This window comes from Chinchilla lanigera, unplaced genomic scaffold (genome assembly GCF_000276665.1).
Source record: "Chinchilla lanigera isolate Chin_1 unplaced genomic scaffold, ChiLan1.0 scaffold00046, whole genome shotgun sequence".
NCBI lineage: Eukaryota > Metazoa > Chordata > Mammalia > Rodentia > Chinchillidae > Chinchilla > Chinchilla lanigera.
The window spans coordinates 16570378-16588794 of NW_004955447.1; the positions used below are offsets into that span (position 1 = coordinate 16570378).

Here is an 18417-nt window from a genome sequence, read left to right on the forward strand (position 1 = left end):
GTAGGCCTGTCTTCCTTATTCAGAAGAAAAACCCCCCAAAATAAGAACAAAAAGACAGAATGAAAGACGAGCCAAGTGCCAATCACGTTTACTCTAACGCTGCGTCTGAAAACCAACTAGTTCAAAGAACATCTTGAACCTTAAACTCTTCATTGGTTCATCAAAAGCATAATATAGAAACTCACTGAAACGTTGCTAAGAACGCAAGTTGAACAGGATTGCTTTAATATTCATGATTAAACTAAAAAACCAAACAAATGCTGGAACCTCAGCATAACTTTAAATTATATATATATATATCATTTATTGAAATATAAAGATCTTCATTTACACGCTTTAAAATAAACCATGAGCGGGGCGTTTGTAACACATTTCGTGTGGGCAGACCCTCCCCATCCGGTTAGTCCCTCTCACACACTCACCACACCGCCGTTTGGGGGACATGTAAGTATTTTTCTCTTTATTATTTCTAAAATATAAATTTAGGACATTCAAAAGTGCAACAGTTAATGTGCCTGTGGGGAATATCACAGTTAAAAAAATATAAACAAAGGCAGTGATACAGCTTGTCATAAAGGTTTCGGCAGTCTTCTCCAAGTCTATATAGAAATACATATATACATATTGATGTATAACATCATTTTACCTTACGTCCCTCTTCACAAAAATAGGACCTTTGTGTACAGATTGGCAGACCACATTTTAAGGATATCATTGATCATTTTTTTAAAAAGCTACACATTTGTGTTTCTTGGGCCAGCTTTGATTGTCATCATAAAAATAGAAAGGGGGAAGGATTAACAAATTTTCTTCAGGGGACTTTAAAAGGAAACAAATCTGGAAAACACTGTTTTACAAATGCAGTCCGTCATTGTTCCAGGCGGGAGCACTGGCAGGGACTGGGGGCCTTCACCCAGCCTCGGTGTCGTGCAAGATTCAAAGTAGCATCAGAAGGCAAAGCACCAACGAAGTGAGGCTGCACGGGTGCGGGAGTGATAAACAGAACGCTTGAGCTGCGAGTCTAGAAACACAAATGTATCTCAAGTCTAATTGGCTCTATGGAACCAAGTCAGGTTTTCATTTTTAATTGGCCAATCTGGCTCAGTCTTCACACGTACTATGGAAAAGGGGGACAAGAAAGCTGGGGCTTGCACTGAGATTCCACTAGCAGGTACTCAAGCACCGTGTTATTGCTCTCCGTCTTCCACAGCATCAGCTGCTGGAAGCGCATCAGTGACTGCAATAATCACGGCCCATGTTTCATTCATACGGTGTCAGCAATCAAGCACACTGCGAGAATGCCAATGAACCCACGCCAGCCAGTGTGACAGTCTGGACGGATGTGACGATCCAGCCTCCCACCTACACCCAAAATAGCAGGAAAACCTTTCACCCTTTTTCACCACAACACTGACCTGGCTATTCTGAGACTCGGTGTGTGGAATTTGATGATTTTTACACATGCTTTTCCCTGGGGGGAAGACAAGTGCAAGTGCCCCATGCAGTGGGAAGCAGCATCCTTACCTTGTCTTGAATTTTGGAAGACGTGACAAAAACCAAAATCAGCTTTCCCAGCCTCAGCTGAGACTGGAAAGTTAAATGAAGGGTAGCAGTTGCTGCATACATGGTATTAAATGTCACTGACCTGAAGCCAAGGACTTTAATAGTTGGCTTCATGCACAGTTGACTTCTAGCCCAGATCCAAATTTCAAATTGTTTCTTGTCCCCCAACCTCCATGGCAACCTCCTGTAACCTAAGCAAGTGTTTCTAAAACTGGCTGATCAGGATAGCCAGTGTTTATAAGAACGCAGGTTCCTGCTTCCGTCAGACTTAATAATGCAGAATTTCATGCACATAAGAGTTCATAAAAAAACCTTTGTTATCTCAGCATTTCAAGCACCTTCTCCTTAGGGTAAGAGATGAAAGAAAGGAGCCTTCTCCTGACTCTCACGGCTCACAGATTTAAAAGTGTAAGCTGGGATCCACCAGAGTTACCACTAGTCATGAAGGAAACCCCTGTGAATCCAGTCTTTTTGCTGATTACTGGGATTTCCACTGGGTCGCAGCAGAAAAAGTCACGTGGGCCACAGGATTTTGTCTTTCTATCAAGAACCTTTAGGATTGGGGGTTTATTTCTAATCCCATTACTGCAGAGGTCATTAACTGTTTTTAGTAGAATGGATTAGGGAACCTATTTGGTACATAATTAAGAACTTTGACTTCCTGGACAACACTACTTACACTTTGCTCTGTCTGTTTACTAAATGTAATCCACTAAAGCTATTATCATTTTATAAAGAAATATATGTTATTTAAGGTAAATGTCAAAAACGAACTTGTCACCTACTTAGTAAAGGGTTTTTTTTTTTTTAAATTGTGCTTTCTCTGTAGGGAAATCATGTTACATATTACACATTTAGCATTACTGATAACAGTAGTATTATTATAAATATAGATTACAATATGAAAATGAGTTGTTGGGCTGCTAAAGGACCCAAATCTATTACACAAAATTGGTTAATTGTTATCTTTTATCTCCTTAACACTAAGAAAAAAGTAAAATGCAATAGTACCAGTACCTTTTAAGGTTCAAGAGTGGTTTTGCATGCACTTCATAAGAAAATTCAACAGCAGCTGATACCAGGTTCCAAGAGAAAAGTACATGGATGGATTGAGTGGTCTCTTCAGAAGTCCAGAGAAGATGGTTAATACAAATCTGACACACCCTTGGTTAGAGCTATTTACATAATTACAATGCTGGGGTTTTGTTGCAGTCCAGATTGTGTCTGTGGAAATCTCACCAAAGCCCTTGAAACACAAAGCTCATTTTCTGTGGCCTGTTATTCCCTGTCCATCTCCTTCCGAACTTCACAGGCCGCTGAGATGCTACTGAAGCACTGCAAGAAGCAATGCTGAAAAGTTCACTTCAAAAATCCCACTCATTCCTATTCAGAAGGCTCCCCAGGCCCACGGCTGGGAAGTCCTCCTCACCCATCATCCAAGTCGCAACCTTTGCATTGCAATAAAGTGGTTTTCTTAAAGGGACCCACAGGTAGCTCCCGGAGTGGAAGGCACCCACTGGCTCCGCAGTTACAGGAAGCTGTCCTCCACCAGGTCCGAGGAGTCGATGCCAATGTCGTCCATCATGTCAATGTCCTCGATGGTCTCATCCTCTCTCTTGATGAAGGTGGAACTGCTGGAACCTGTCTCAATGGCACTTTCTTCAGAGGTCTGTGAGCTGTTGAAGGAGAGGAAAGGAAAGTGAAGACCCACGCACAGGTCGGCTACACCGCAGTGCATTTCCAGGTGGCCGCCCGAGGCAGGCAAACTCTCCCCAGCACGGACTGTTCCCTCGGTCAGCCGTGGGCTGTGGGGGCGTGGGTCTGCGCTGAGTCCGCAGCACAGGCTGCGTGGACAGCCCAGGCGCCTCAGCTTTCCTTCCTTTCTGCCGGGTCTTTCAGCCACACTGCTAGCGAGCAGTAACAATATCTACTTTGCCTACTTTTGCTCAGCAATGCCTGATCAAAAGGCACAGAGAAGGAAATGCAAAAAAATTAAATCTACTCCACACTGCAGCCACACCCCCTCATTCTTCCAAGAATCTCCTGAGCAGCTGGACTGTGTTCTCAGGGCCATGAGGGCCCAAGCGAAGGCTCTTTTTTCTTTACTGAGGAACAAGGGGAATTCCTGGGCAAGCAGACTTAGGCCTGGAATGGACTCCACTCCTGTTACTTAACTCCCCGGACTTGCTTTATTTCCTTGTCTAGGAAACAGCAGGATGATAATGCTGAACAAAATACCTACTGGGATGATTAAATAAGGGAACCACCATAAAGCACATAATAAATGCTCCGTAACACATAATAAGTGCTCAGTAAATGTCACCAATTATTATCATTCACACTCACATCTAAATTTGAATAAAGCCTGGGTATTAGATGATACTGGAAAATAAAGGGAAGGGTTGCCATTGTTGTTTTGGGTTCATCTGAGAGGTGGTCTTGCTGTGTAGTCCAGGTTGATCTTGGACTCATGATATACCCAGGCTGGCCAGGAATGTACAATCTTCCTGCTTCGGCCTTCTGAGTGCTGGGATTACAGGCATGTGCCATGACCAGCTAGTTATTAACCTGCTTATGCATGATCACAATATTGTGGTCATATAGGACAGAATTATTATTCTTAGGAAATCTGTACAAAATACTTGGGGTGAAGCACCTGAGTGTTACTTACTTTCTTACTTTCAAATGACAAGAAACGAAGTGTGCATTTGGTGTGATAAATGTAAATGCAGCACCTATTACATATATACCCCCGGATAAAGCTATACAAAATGCGGTCAACGTTAGCAGCTGTTAACTTTCAGCGGTGGGTGCATTCTCATAGTATCCTGTACATTCAGCAGTTTTCACAGAAGCTTTTCACGCAACCGTCTCCCCAGACTCCAGCCTGTCACGGTTCCCGTCTGCCCTCCCCCGTGCGAGCTCTGCTGTCTTCCTTCTCCGCGCTTGTATTGCTCTCCGTGCATTCACGTACAGCTTTGTGCTCCACACTGATTATTATCTGCTGGCGGTTAGGACCGCGGTTTATTCTCCGCATGACACTGCTATACCGTGCTGTTCACACAGCCCAGAGACCAGAAAGAGAGGTGGGCCATCCCGAGGAAGGAGAGAGAGACAGAGACAGACAGAGACTGAGAGAGAGACTGAGAGAGAGACTGAGAGAGACCCGCATGACTCTCACCGCCAGCTCTTCCTGCCTGCCTGTCTGGCTTACTCTAAGGCCTCCTCTCCATCCTCCCCTACGCAGGGGGCTGAGCCTGGCCAGCTGGAAGCCTGCAGGAAGCCGTCTCCGGCCACCACCTCCAGATGGGTGCGGCAGAAGTGCTCCTGAACTGTGATGTCCCTTTGTCACCCCACGCTGGGGCCCTCCCTACACCTAAGACCTCACCTCAGCTCCTGGTGCGTGCTCCCCCACCACCCTGGCATCTCACTTAGAATCCCAGGCCACGAGGCTGGTCTGGATGACTCTCTGGGCCTCATGCCCTTCTCTCCAGGAGCTGGACACTTCCTGGAGCACTGGTACCAACTGAGGAGCGGAGTCACTCCTTGGGTACTGATCCTGAGTCAATCTTGGGTGCTGTATCTATGGCCTTACTAAGAGGAATACTGTGGTAGGGACTGTTGGCTCTTTCCTTAGGGCACTGACAGATGCATCAGGCCCCTGGCTCTGGCCCTCCTGGCCTGGCATACGCATCTCTCTGCTGGTGTCTCACAGGCCTAGGCAGGCGTGTAGGGACAGAGGAAGCTAACTTCCACGGAAACAAGGCCACATCACCTTCCCTGCTGGTCGGTGTCGCGGTGGGTCCCAGAGGTGACAATCTGGTTTGCAACTGCTTCCCCAGCCAGAGGGCCCATCTGGCAGCTCAGCACCTGGCTCTGCAGGGGCTCAGACCTGGAACTCCCGAGCCCTGTACTCCGACCCTGTCTCCTCCCTCCACCACCCACCGAGGCCAACAGCCGGCCCTGGGAGAAAGCTAATGACTTCCCAGCTGAGGACTGCCTGCCTAAGCCCAAGGCCTCCAGCTCTGGGCGCGCGCGCGCGCACGCACGCACGCACGCACGCACGCACGCACGCACGCCCAGTCCTCCTCACTGCGGGCCAATTTCCCTGCTGCCCTGAACAGACGGGACGGGCACACAGCGCGGACCTTGAGCGGGCACCCCCGCCCTCCCTCTGTGTTACCCCGTGGAGGGGCTGTTCCCACGACTCGGGTCAAAGCCTCTCCCCGCGGGAGCCCCAGGGGTCAGAGCGCACAGCAGCTCATCTAAGAGGGGCTTCTGAAGCTGCAGAGGCCCCAGGGTACAGCTCCTACGCAGGACAGCCTCCGCCCGCAGCAGAGGGGCTCCCCAGGCGAGGGGCGGGGGCAGCTGAGGGGCCCCGCGGCTACCTGTGCCTGTTCCTCTTGCCCAGGTCCTCCTCCTCGGGCACAGGGTCGATGTCGGGCAGAGGGATGATGTAGCCGCTGTCAGCGCTCAGTCTCTGCTCGTCCAGGCCGCCCTCCCAGTCTTTCAGCTTGTCTTCCTCGTTCTTGTAGAAGACGCCGATGTACGTGTTGTCCGAGTCCACGCGCATGCGCGCCACAGCGGGGTGGTCGCTCTTCAGGAAGTCCAGGTGGATTTTCTCGTAGCTCTGTAAGCATTCGTTTAACATACTTACCGACTGGGCTATAAAAACGAACGCAGCTATTCAGAAGTCACAATGAAGGCAGGCGTGGTGGCGCACGCCTGCAATCCCAGCACTTGCACTCCGGAGGCTGCGAGTTCGAGGCCAGCCTGGGCTACATAACGAGTTCAAGACCACTCGGAATTACAAAGCGAGACCCTGGCTCAAAAAAACAAACAAAAAACCCGAAAACCAGAAATCGGGATGACTTAACTGCATGCGTTTCCAAACGACCTCAGGGAGGGGTCGGGTTCAAACAACTGCAAGAGTCTACGTCAACCACCCCCAGAGGTGGGGACGTGAAAGAGGGTCCACCAACGGCAGAGGCCTGCCGGTGGGTCTTCGGCTACCACGAGGCCTTTTCCAAGGCAGTAGCTTTGCCCCTGTGCTACCCCAGCCCCCACCCCCACCCCCACCCCAGGCCTAGCACAGAGCCTCGCGGCCCCATCACACTGCGTCTCCAGGGCCCTCACGGATCCCCATGCGGGGAGGCAAAGACGTCAGCCTACCTCCCAACCTGTTCCAGATCCCTGCATGTCAGGAAGGTCCAACCTCTGATGTCAAAACGCTATACTCAGCAACAGTTTTAATCTCTCCCCAGCAACACATCTCCAGCAATCAGCACCGCAGACGACCTAAGGCTCATTTCTTTCTGCTCCTCCACGCTGCACTTATGAGAGCTACTGGGGCCACTGAGATCACCAACAAAGAGCGAACTGAAGTATGTAACCTCCAGCTCAGTTTATGGGAGGTTCCAGCGCAGCCTCGTGCTGCGCCTCCTCCTCCTGGAGAAGAGGGCAGAGAAGCGGCAAGATGCGAAAGCAAGCCCACACGGTGACTAACCCGAATCCACGAGGCAGGATCTATTACACAAGTTCCCTTGGTCTCCCTCCCAAGGCTTCGGCAGAAACTTGTTCTGTTCACTTCCATCTCCTGCCTGGCTCCATGAAATTACATTTGTTCCTTTGAACAATGCTTCCTATGCCACAGAAAGCCCGCTGGGGCCACAGATAACAGCTGAGGCTGTCCCTTCTGGACAGCAGGTAAAAGCGAATTTCACGTAGATTTCAGCGCATTCAAATTACTGATGTAATGGCCATGGATGTCCTGAGACTGCTAACTGCACAGCAGACACTCGAACATTGGAGGATAGAGTGCCTACAGGTGTGGAACACACAGGATGGAAGGGCAGCCCTGCGGGACGGACGGGGTTTTCATTCATCATCGCACCAGGAGCCCGGGGAGCACGCTGTGAGCCCCGGCCACAGAGTCACACAGTCTACACCTGCTTTCAAACACGCTGAGAAGACAGCACTGCTCATGGGCGTAACCACCAGCTCTCCGCCCTTTGCCCACCACCGGCTCCAAGAAGCCCCGACAAACCTTCTTATACTGTCCCGGCAGCAGGTTCTCCACTATCTCACTCAGATGGTAGAAGGAGGGTCTCTTCTCCGGCTCACTGTTCCAGCACTGCATCATGATGTCATAGCTAGAAGGGCACAGAGCTCAGAGTGTGCACGAGGACAGGCTGTGGGTGTCCCACCCTGGAGACCCACGGGGCAGGGACGGGGCCCAGGGCGGGGAGGGAGCTCACACTTCACTGGTGGCATGGTCAGGCTTGGCCATCCGGTACCCACTCTTGATCTTGTTGTAGAAGGTAGAATCCACCATCATGCCAGGGTAGGGAGTGCCACCTAAGAGCACAGAAGACAAGCAGCGCGATAAAGCCACCACACACTGGGGGAACACTCGGGGTGTCAGACAACGTTAGGGAATCCTGAAGTCCTGACAGCTTGGTTCTTTCAAGGAAATTGTGATCCTTTCCCTGACCTCAAAACCCTGCTCAAATCTGAAATTTAACCGGAACTCTAGGTTGCCCAAGTCCAAGCAGATGATGTAAAAATTTTGCATCTTTAGAGAAAAGCACTAAAATATTTTTCAGTGCTTCTGACTACTGGATCTACACACACAAGCAAACCAGAAAAGCAAGGAAGAATTCCGAGTCGAGGGCAAGAAGGTCATTCTCCCCAGTAATGTTCAAAGCTGGGGCTTGAGTTGTCTAGAAATTCTGTTTTCCAGGGAGTATGAGCCCTGTAAGCCCCAAACTGGGACGATGCACGGTGACCCTCCAGGGAGAGAGCAGAGCAGACTGGGAGGGAGGGATCCTTCACTTTCACCAAGGTAATGGGCACATTCATGAAACGGTCACATTTTTATAGCCGAAGGCACGGCATGCTGAATTCCCCCCACACCTCTTCCAGCACTCGTCAGGACACCCTTCTCCTGACTCGGGACTCGCGCTGCAATTTTAAGTCGGCCCCACACGGCTTACTTCTAAGGGTGTGAGTCTTCCCTCCCTCCAGGAACCCTGCAGGTCAGGTCCTGCCTCCCCCTTCTCCTAGGGCCTCCCCTGGCCAGCCAGACACCTACAGGTTTCTCTCCTCCAGAATGACGACCAGGAAGGGAAGTGACAGCCCTTTCCCTCACCACACTGCTATCATCAATCCTCACCGGGTGAGGAGAGGCAGCCCCACTGGGAACCATTTCGCCCAAAGGTCAAAATGAAAAGGCAGCCAGGTGGCAGAGTCCTCGGGGCACTTTCAGAGAAACAGTCACCCTGGCAGGGCCCGGAAGAGATGCACAGAGCTTGGGTGGGGGGGGCTCCAGCACCCCTCAGTCTGCACAGGCCCGCCGCAGACAAGGCAGAGTGGGTGGGGTGAAGCCGCTGCGGCTCGCCTCATCACACAGCTCCACAGAGCTCCCATCCTGAGCTGGACAAACACATTTCCCTTCCAGGCTGCTCCAGAACTGCCCGAAGCAGCAGAGGGGCCAGGCCCGTACCAAGAGAGAAGATCTCCCAGAGCAGAATGCCGTAGGACCAGACGTCGCTCAGGGTGGTGTAGAGGTTGTCGAAGATGCTCTCGGGAGCCATCCACTTCACAGGCAAGAAGGTCTGCAGGGAGGGAGGGAGGTGGGGAGGAAATTAACCCCCAGCCTTCGCCAGGCTGACCTGTGGCAGCAGAAATGGGAAGGGTCCTCCCTTGGCTAAGAATAACGTGCACTCAGGATCTCGTTCCATAAAGTGTATTTTGTGTGCATTGTGTTCACTGTTACACTCTCAGCACCTAGTGATTCTTTTTCTCTTTCCCCTAGTACTGAGACTGAACCCAGTGACTCTGCACTGAGCTACACCCCCAGGCCCTCTTTATTTTTTTATTTTTAGACAGGGTCTCACCTCACTAAGTCACTAAGTTGCACAGGCTGGGCTCGAACTTCAGATCCTCCTGCCTCAGCCTTCCAGACGCCCAGATGACAGGCCCAGCTACCCGGCGGCTTCTTAATACTTAGAAATGACAAATGGCTACAGCTGCCTCTTAACTCCTCTAGAGGAACAACACCCCCCAAACACTTCACACTGAACTGTTACCTACGAAGTACAGCTAAGCCTGAAGCAGACCTGCCCCTCCCTGTCAGGTATTCCTAACCACAAAACTAAGAATACATGCAGTGACCTTCGAGGCCACTACAGCCACTGGACTTTCGGAAACAAGCAGCAGTTTCCCACCACAAGAACTTCTTTTGTGCAGCTGGCCAATCCTTGGCGGAAATACTACAGTGAAGCAGATGCATGCGGAAGCCGCACCTTCCACACCCAGGCCTGCTGGGGAGGTAACGAGAGATCCATAGTCCTATGCAATCAGGACAGCAGTCGGCTCCATCGAAGTCCAGTGACGAGTCAAAGGGGCCCGGGAAGCAGCCTGGCTACAGACCGTGGCCACACGAGCACACTCAGGCCCGTGGCCCTCGCTGGGTGGTTGCAGGGACCCCAAGAGCCATCTCACAACCGTGCAATGCAGTGCTTCAGAACTGCACTCAGGTGGCAGGTGTACCTTAACCCACTCCATCCACTTACAAGGGAGGAACGGAGAGGGCGGGTCAAACCACAAGGCAAGGACTGCCCTTAAAGACCAACTGGGCTCTAAGACACATCAATGCAAATGGTCTTAACTTTCCACTGGTCACTTTACCTTATGGAAATATGCTAGAAGCTTAAAAGCTAGTGGCAGCCCTTGGAAATGTGTGCTTGTACACGCACACACACAACTTGCCTACTAATAGGTAACACTTGCTATTTGCCAGGCACTGTTCTAAGTACATGAACTCTCTCATTTACCTCCCCATAGCAGCTCAGAAGCTGGGCAGCCCTACAGGATGAAGCAGGCCCTCTGTGCAGAGCCTGAGCTGTTCCCACTGACTCACAAGTTTCGTGTGCTCTAGTTAAAAAGATGGGCAGCAAAGGCAAGAAGCACCACGCCTTGAGACATTCGGGGTGTGGGGGAGTAAGTGCGCCGGACGAGGACAGAGGTACGTACGCTGCCTTTGGACACGTAGTTCGAATCGTGCATGATGTCTCTGGCCAGGCCGAAGTCACAGATCTTCACGATCTTCCCTTGTGCCAGGAGGACATTGCGAGCAGCCAGGTCGCGGTGCACACACTGCATGGAAAAGCAGGAAACAGCTTCAAAGTCAGTGTGCCCGAGACTGCAGAGCAGCGCACCTGCAGGACTGGCGCTCCCTGGGGCGCGTGGGGCTGTCCAGCATGCCCTAGGGAAGGCCTCAAGAGGTCACCGTCAGCCCACCCCCAACAGACAGAGAGCTCCGCAGCCAGGCAGGCACTGCCGATGCGGCCCCCAGCCCGCTCGGGAAGAGGCAGAAAGGCCGGTGACGGGGAAGCAGCGACACTGCTCCGCGATCTCCTTCCCAGTGTCTCCTCCCCACTTGGAAATCTGCGCCCTGTCTCAAGAGGTCTCTGTTCCTTGAACTTACGTTTTTTGAAGCCAAAAACTCCATTCCTCGGGCAACTTGGTAGGTAAAGCTCAACAAATCCAACAGAGTAAGGCCTTCAGAGCTATCATCCGAGAGGAGGTTTTTGACTTCTGAGTCTGCAGAAGAGGAAGGCGGCGTGTTGGGCTGGTAGACAGTACGCCAGCTCGTCCACTCCCGGACTCAGCTTGCCAAGCACTGGCAAGAACAGAGCCAGAGGCATTTCTTACAATTTCTGGACCTCCCGGGTGAGCAGCTAAGTATGCCAAGGGGGGCAGGGGTGGAGCTCAGCATGGAGCACGCTTGAGACCCCTGGTTCCATCCCCAGCACTGCAAATAAATAAATACTGAGATCTTTTCTTTAAAGATCAATGTATAAGCTGGGTGTGGTGGCGCACACCTGCAATCCCAGCACTTGGGAAGCTGAGGCAGCAGGACTGCCGAGAGATCTAGTCCTGTACTACATGGGGGAGGCTGTGTCCAAAAAAAAGTAATATATACAATTTGAGCATTCCTAACCAAACTGGAAAATCCAAAACCTAAAGTGCTCCAAAATCCAGAACTCAGTATGGACTGACATACCACAGCCATGGAGAACTGCACCCCGGACCTCGTGTGACAGATCAGTCAGTACACAGTGGTACCTCAGGTCAAACCAAACAGTTTGGTTTGCAAACAGAAGCACTTGGCAAGAGTTTGTTTTTGTTTGCAAGCTGCATCAGGTAACAAACATGACCGTGCCCATCCTTCCCACACAAACACAAATGTGGCTGGCTATCTTTTCCAAAATCGTAGAACAAATTAAGTTCGTAAACCGAGGTACTACTATATAGGTGCACTAAAAAAAATTAAACAAACTAATATTAATGAATTTTGTGTTTAGACTTGGAGCCCAGCCCCAAGACAGTTCATTATCTACTTGTGAATATTCCAGAATCTGAAAAGAGCCCAAACACCTTTGGTCTCAAACATTTTGGATGAAAAATACTCAGTCTCCATGTGGAAACACATGTCCACGTCTGGTTTGTGTGTGCGTGTGCACATACAGCCAGAAGGACCAACCTAAAGTGGTCTCTCTAGTGGGTTCCCACATGTATTTTTTTGTTTGTTTGCCTCCCAGATTTCTGTTTTCAACTTTAATTAGCAAGTGCCACCGGCATCTTCAAATTCACACACACATACACACTCATATCTTCCATAACAAATATGCATGAGGACTCTGAAAAAGTATTTTCTGCATTCATTCATTCATTTATTTACTTGAGACAGGGTTTCGCTATGTAGTTCAAGTTGGCCTTGAACCCACTATGTAACCCAGGCTGGCCTCGAACTCATGGCAATCCTCCTGCTGCAGCCTTCCAAGGTCTGGATTACAGGTGTGCATCACCACACCCGGCTTTATTTTCCTTTTAGAGCTATCTTACAGTACCTGATTTATAATTTGTTAATTGAGTTAACTATCAATCAGATGAAGAAGTGATCTTGAAGATCAGGGGGCCACTGACTTCCCTTCGTTTGTAACTTGTCCATTTTCCCCAGTTCGTCCCATCTGGAAGGGACCCAGAGTTTTCGAGGAAGAAGGCAATCTAGGCCAGCAGTTCTTGGTCCTGTCTGAGAATGTTCAGGCCAGTGAAGAGTGGTTCCAGCCATTCACATTTTTCACCAGCTACAGCAGGCCAGAAAACAGTGGTCTGCCTGCCAGCAGGGCCCGGGCCTGAGCATGACTCAGGTCCCCCTGATTTCTGATGCCAAGTCCACTAGCTCAGCCTGGGAAGCAACATAAACTATTTTTAACAATGTGGGAAGGCAGAGGAAGCGCTGGTTCCGATAACTCACTGGCTCGTCTTTAAAAACCGCTTGGAAGTTCACCCATTTGGCAATGAGAAATGAAGGGAACTTGGAACCAGAGAAAATGGAGAATATTGTGTACTGAGCCTTGCAAAAACAAGCACATGTTTTTTTTTAATGGATTGTACCTTACACTTAAGAACCCTGCAAGTATTCAGAGTACATGCGTGATTTTCAAAACAGTTTCCACAGCAGCTCAACACTTTGCATCAACCAACAGGAGGACACAGGCCCAAAAAGATAAGATCACAAGAAAATCTAGGGTGAGATCCATCCAGCAGTCACCCTGCTCCAAGGCTGCGGTGAGTCCAGGGCCGAGGGCCACCCTGGAGCAGATGCGAGGTGGTCCACATGGTGTGACATCGGCCAGGCATCCTGGAATTTACAAATCACTTCAACACCCCACATACACTTCTTTCTGAAAACAGATGGATCTGCCTTCTAACAACAGTCAGTAGAAACACCTGTCAGAAAATATAACCTCAGATTGCCTACTCTCCAGTTTCTACCACAAATTACAAGTTAGAAAAGCTAAAGGAACTCATGGATACCAAAATCTTATACCTTAAGAAAAAAATCACTGTGAGGAAACAATGTAAGACTACCAACTTTTAATTTTTTTTCCAAGTAAAGGCATTAGAAAACTTATCACTATGCTTTCATTTCAAGAAAGTGAGAGTGCAGCTCTGGGTGCAATTTAATGGTATTTATTCGAGCATTAGCCTGTCATATGCAAGGACCTGGGTTTAATCCCCAGAGATGAAAATGAAATAAATGTTTAAATATTGTTTGAAGAAACACGTTAACAAAAAAGGAAGGCCATTATATCAGAATAAGTTATAGTGATTACATGTAAAGTTTGAGAAATTTACAACACTAAGTTTGCCTTTCTTCTTTTCAATTCTCTTGAAGTCCAGCCCCAAGACAGTTCTGTACCCCGAGACGGTACAGACTTGTAACAACGTGTGACAGATCGGGCCCAGCAGACCTGCACTTGGGACCATGCGGCCTGGCAGGTCTCCTTCTCATCCCTGTTCACCTTGCCCCAAGTATTTTCAGCATCCTGTTAAGCCACTGGAAGATCACAATGCCCAGAGTGAGTACAGACACTTTTACCTAGCATAGATTTCTTCTTGTACGAGACGGGACGATCATACAGCGACCTCTGGATATCCGAGTATTTAGAAACCTCTTTCCTCTCCAGCATGGGGACGTACTGCGTGGCATCGGCCTGCTTCATGTCCATGTAGTCACCGTTGTTTTCGAAAGATAAAATCACATAGCTGTAAAAGCAGGTAAGGAGATTTCAGCCAGGGTGACCTCCGGAGTAGTCACTGGGTCGGCGGCACAGCAGGTGATGAGCTGGGGACTCACAGTCTACCAGGTACTGCGGCAGGCCCAGGGGCTCTGGGGTGAACAAAAGCAAAGCCACCCCGCGCCGCCCCTCGCATGGGGTGGCCGAGGCGGGGCGCATGAATCACACAACCACACAAGTACACGGGTCATCTCAAACCCAGCGTCCTAAGAAGGAAGATGCGGGGTGAACCCCACCTACAAAGACGGGAAAGGCTTTGAGCATATCGCGGCTCCACAAACGTCAGCTGCCGTGATTCTTCTCACGGATTTCTACCTCTCCTCTACGCATCTTCACCAAGGGTGCAGACACCCTGAACAGCCACACGGAAGACGGGGGACACGTTTCCATCAAATGAGAAAATATTCTGTCTCCTACATTTAAAATTTGAAAAATTCTTGACATTGTCATTATACTCTTTCTGTTTCTCAATTCATAAGCCATGAACCTGAACCACCATGGCCACGTGGCTGGGCAGACGATCCCTGCTACTCAGTCAGTGAGCATCCATTTGGTGTCCAGTAAGCATGGTGGCGCACACCTGTAATCCCAGCCCTCGGGAGGCTGAGGCAGGAGGATCATCATGAGTTAGAGGCCAGCCTGGGCTATGTAAGCAAGTTTAAGGCCAGCTTGTACTACATAGTGAGACCCTGTCTCAAACAGAACAAAACAAAACAAACAAAAAACCAGTGGACTTGCATCTCACACTTCCTAAGTGGGCCACATAGAAATGGCAGAATGGTGCCCAGAAGGACTGAACTAACAGCAAGGCCTTTCCACGTGATGTCCTGGTACAAACCACCTGCAGCCATCATGATCCATCGGCACCGCCACGAAGACCAGGCAGGCTAGCTGGACTCCATCTGCTACCTCAAGTACCAGCTCTGCAGGTGTGGACTCTATCAGCTCACGGGTCCCCTCTATTTGTGAGACTCATAAAGTCACCACGCAGCACTGTCTCTTCACACCCACCTCCTTGTGCTTTCATCTGTGGGGTTCAAGCCAAAGATGTCCAGCTCTTTCTTGGGCTTCTCCGGGTGCCGGCTCAGGAAGCTGTCCCTATTCTTATGCAAGTAGTTGACCAAGTCCCCATAGAAGCAGTATTCAGTGATGATGTAAATGGGGCCTGCGGGAACCAGAACCAGTTAGAACACGGGTATGAAGATGAAGCACAAAGTCATGAATTTGTTGCAACTAGATTTTTGAAACAGGGCAAACTAAGTTGCCCAGGAGGCAGTGGAATTTGTGATCCTCCTGCCTCAGCCTCCCAGAGTGCTGAGATTCCACACATGGGCCACCACGCCCAGATCTATGAATTGTTATGTTTAGATCACCAAGAGATATTGCTCAAAAACAATTCCCTTCTGCCAGTCAGTGGGACCAGAGGCCCCTGTTGGAGACTGATGTTCACGGGTGGGTTTGGGCATGGGGAGGGTGGATCTGAGCCTCGTCCAACAGCGCCCACAGCCTCCCTCCAGGGCAAGGAGCCTACCCGACTTGGTGCAGGCCCCCAGCAAGTTCACAATGTTTAAATGGGGCCCGAGGTGGGTCATTATCTTCAGTTCAGACATGAGAGCTTGCTTTTCACTGGATCTGGCTGTGGCTGTGGGAGAAATAGACTGTGCATTAGCGCGGCCGAACTGCCCACTTCTCCTTCACTGTGAAAGCTGGAGCCGTGGCTAACCCTGAGACTGGATATCACTTTATTTACCAAGCGTCTAAAAGACGAGCAGTTGGTCCATTCGGTCTACACAGACCCTGACGCAATGACTAGTTCCCAGTCTTTGGGGTAAAAAGAGGCCACAAGAGATAACTCCTGATTTTCCAGTGTATGAATGAACAAGAGGATCGGAATAAACCTGACGAAAAGGTCTAAACACACATATAACCTAGAGTCAAAACAACCAGGATCTGATCTTAAGTTTGCTGTTTACAAGCTTTGCACTTCGTGACTCTGTACGACCCGCTCAGCATCTGCAAGGTCAAGGCCCCGCGGGCAGCGCTTACGTTTCAGCATCTTCACCGCCACCTTCATGACAGGCTGGGAGCGACTGAGCCCATACGCTGTTCCCTCCACCACCTTCCCAAAGGCGCCGGACCCCAGGATGCGACCTGTGGGCAAGCAGAGCCGTCAGCACACGCCAGCCCCCCGCCCCACGTCCCGCAGCTCCGGGGCCAGCGCCCGGTGCGGCTGGGTGGGTGTTTTCCTGAATGCAGTCGGCCTGCTTACTCCTCCCAGGCTACGTGTCAGAAAAAGAAGTGACGCCACAGGGGAGGAAATTGGTGTAACTGCCTTTGTCAAATAACGTTTGTGACGGGAAGGAACACACAGGAGGGGAGCATGCAGTCCTGGTGCAAACTCTGCCTGCCAGCCCGGTGTGGGCCAGGTCCCGGGATCCGCTCCACTTGCCACTGTGGCCCCCACCCACGCCCCTGCTTCTCCACCCTTCTATTCGCCGCACGCAAACAGGCACCGTGTGCATAGATGCACCTGTAAATATCCAGTTTTGCAAACTTCACTGATCCCAAGGGCGCTCAGGGAAGAACTTGGGGCTGACCTCAGCTGCCTCCTTGCTAGGAAGGCCCTGAGAGCAGAGGCCAAACACACCTGGAGGACGGGCTTTTGCTGCACAGTGAGACAGAGAGAGAGCCACGCTCAAAGGTCATGAGGGAAGCTTCCAGGATGCCGTGGAAGGACTCCACTCACGAAAGACATGAAGACAAGCACTGCCTTCCCCACCCGTCTGCACCCCTGGAAATCACACCTGGACAGGTACTGCCTTACCAGCTGCCTGGTACACCTCAGGAGCAGAGAGACACGGCAAGGACCATGGCATAGTAGGGTTGTCTTAGTGACTTTCCACGTCACTGGGATATAACACCCAAGACACACAACTAAGAGGAGGAGAGATAACCCCCTGACCAATATCCTATGGTGTGGAAGAATGACTTAGCTGGGTGCAGTTACTTGTAGAATTATAAGCAATAAATTAATTGCTCATTGTCTTAAGCCATTAAATATTGGGGTGACTGTTATGTAGCAATAAATAATAAAACTGGGGGAAGGGATCTTGGGCTGCATCACATGATATAAATTGCAGTTTCACTCAATTCCCTGACTTTGAAGTGGTAACTGTCTCCTTCCCTGTCTCTCTCTCTCTATGTTAGGGACCAAACCCCGGGCTTTGTGCATGCTACACAAATGCTCTGCTACTAAGCTATACTCCTCACCCACTGCTACCCTCCCCGTACTTAGATTTAGGAGCCCCTGTAGCTTACAAATGTATTAGCTCAAATTTATCAACTGACATTGACCTTAACATCCCAATCACAACATTCACAATCTCCACCATGGTATACCTCAAGCATAAAACCCAGCAGTGTGATGACCCATAATCCCTTGGTCCAGTGTCTTGACCCCAGCTAGAAAACCTTTCCATCAAGCCTCCATCTTGTCTAGGAAATTTTCTTTCTTATCTTCTTCTGTAAAATCTGTTTGCAGTTTTTGAGAAGTGGAACTATAATTCCTTCTGCACAGTTTTTCCGGAAAGACACAATATGGCATCATTCTTGTCTGCTAATGATTTTAACAAGACTTTAATGTCCCCACCTGACACTCTTTTTCAAGAAATTTATCCTTACAAGGAGATACATCCTATAGCTCCGCGTCTAGCACCCAGGGTAAGAGGTGCCAAGACAATAAGCATCAAACCGCCGGGGCAGCTCGACACTCCGGCAGTCCTCGTGGCTTCTCCCCTGGAAATGCTCGCTCCCTGTGACTTTCCTCAGATGTTCTGCGTTCCCAGATTCTGACTTTCTGGGCTTCCCACTGAGCTTTCAGCTCCATTCTCACAGCTTCCTACACTGTTGCGTCACAGGCACGCTGCCTGGCCTCCCAGGCCTTCTGACGTATGGGTGGAAGCTTCCCTGACTCCACTTTCTTGCATTCTGCATGCCCACAGAATCAGCACCAGGTGGGAAGTGCCACGGTCAGCCTGCCGTCGGCTTCAGCAGGAGCCAGGTCCTTCTGCATCTTGCAGGGGGTGACAGGGTCTTCATGTGCCTGGATGGCTGGGCACAGTGAACGGAGTCCGGGGGAGTCAGTTCCCTAGGCTGCCTTCCCCTTCTTTAGCTCAGGGGCCCAGGGCTGTCTTCTTCAAAGTCC

The 18417-nt window shown here is 50.2% G+C and overlaps 1 protein-coding gene across 2 annotated transcripts in view; it reads right to left on the bottom strand.

The window, feature by feature from the left end:
• Positions 1-274: 274 nt before the first annotated feature.
• Pdgfra (platelet-derived growth factor receptor, alpha polypeptide) overlaps positions 275-18417 on the bottom strand; it is a 42759-nt gene continuing 24616 nt past the window's right edge. For both annotated transcript variants that reach the window (XM_005392898.2, XM_005392899.2), the window contains exons 13-23: positions 16260-16364; positions 15745-15855; positions 15225-15378; positions 14015-14181; positions 11054-11169; positions 10600-10722; positions 9068-9179; positions 7821-7920; positions 7610-7715; positions 5952-6193; positions 275-3239 (exon numbers count right to left, since the gene is read on the bottom strand). In XM_005392898.2, the coding sequence (XP_005392955.1) occupies positions 3092-3239; positions 5952-6193; positions 7610-7715; positions 7821-7920; positions 9068-9179; positions 10600-10722; positions 11054-11169; positions 14015-14181; positions 15225-15378; positions 15745-15855; positions 16260-16364 (1484 nt within the window). In that variant the 3' untranslated portion in view covers positions 275-3091. The remainder of the gene's footprint in view (positions 3240-5951; positions 6194-7609; positions 7716-7820; positions 7921-9067; positions 9180-10599; positions 10723-11053; positions 11170-14014; positions 14182-15224; positions 15379-15744; positions 15856-16259; positions 16365-18417) is intronic.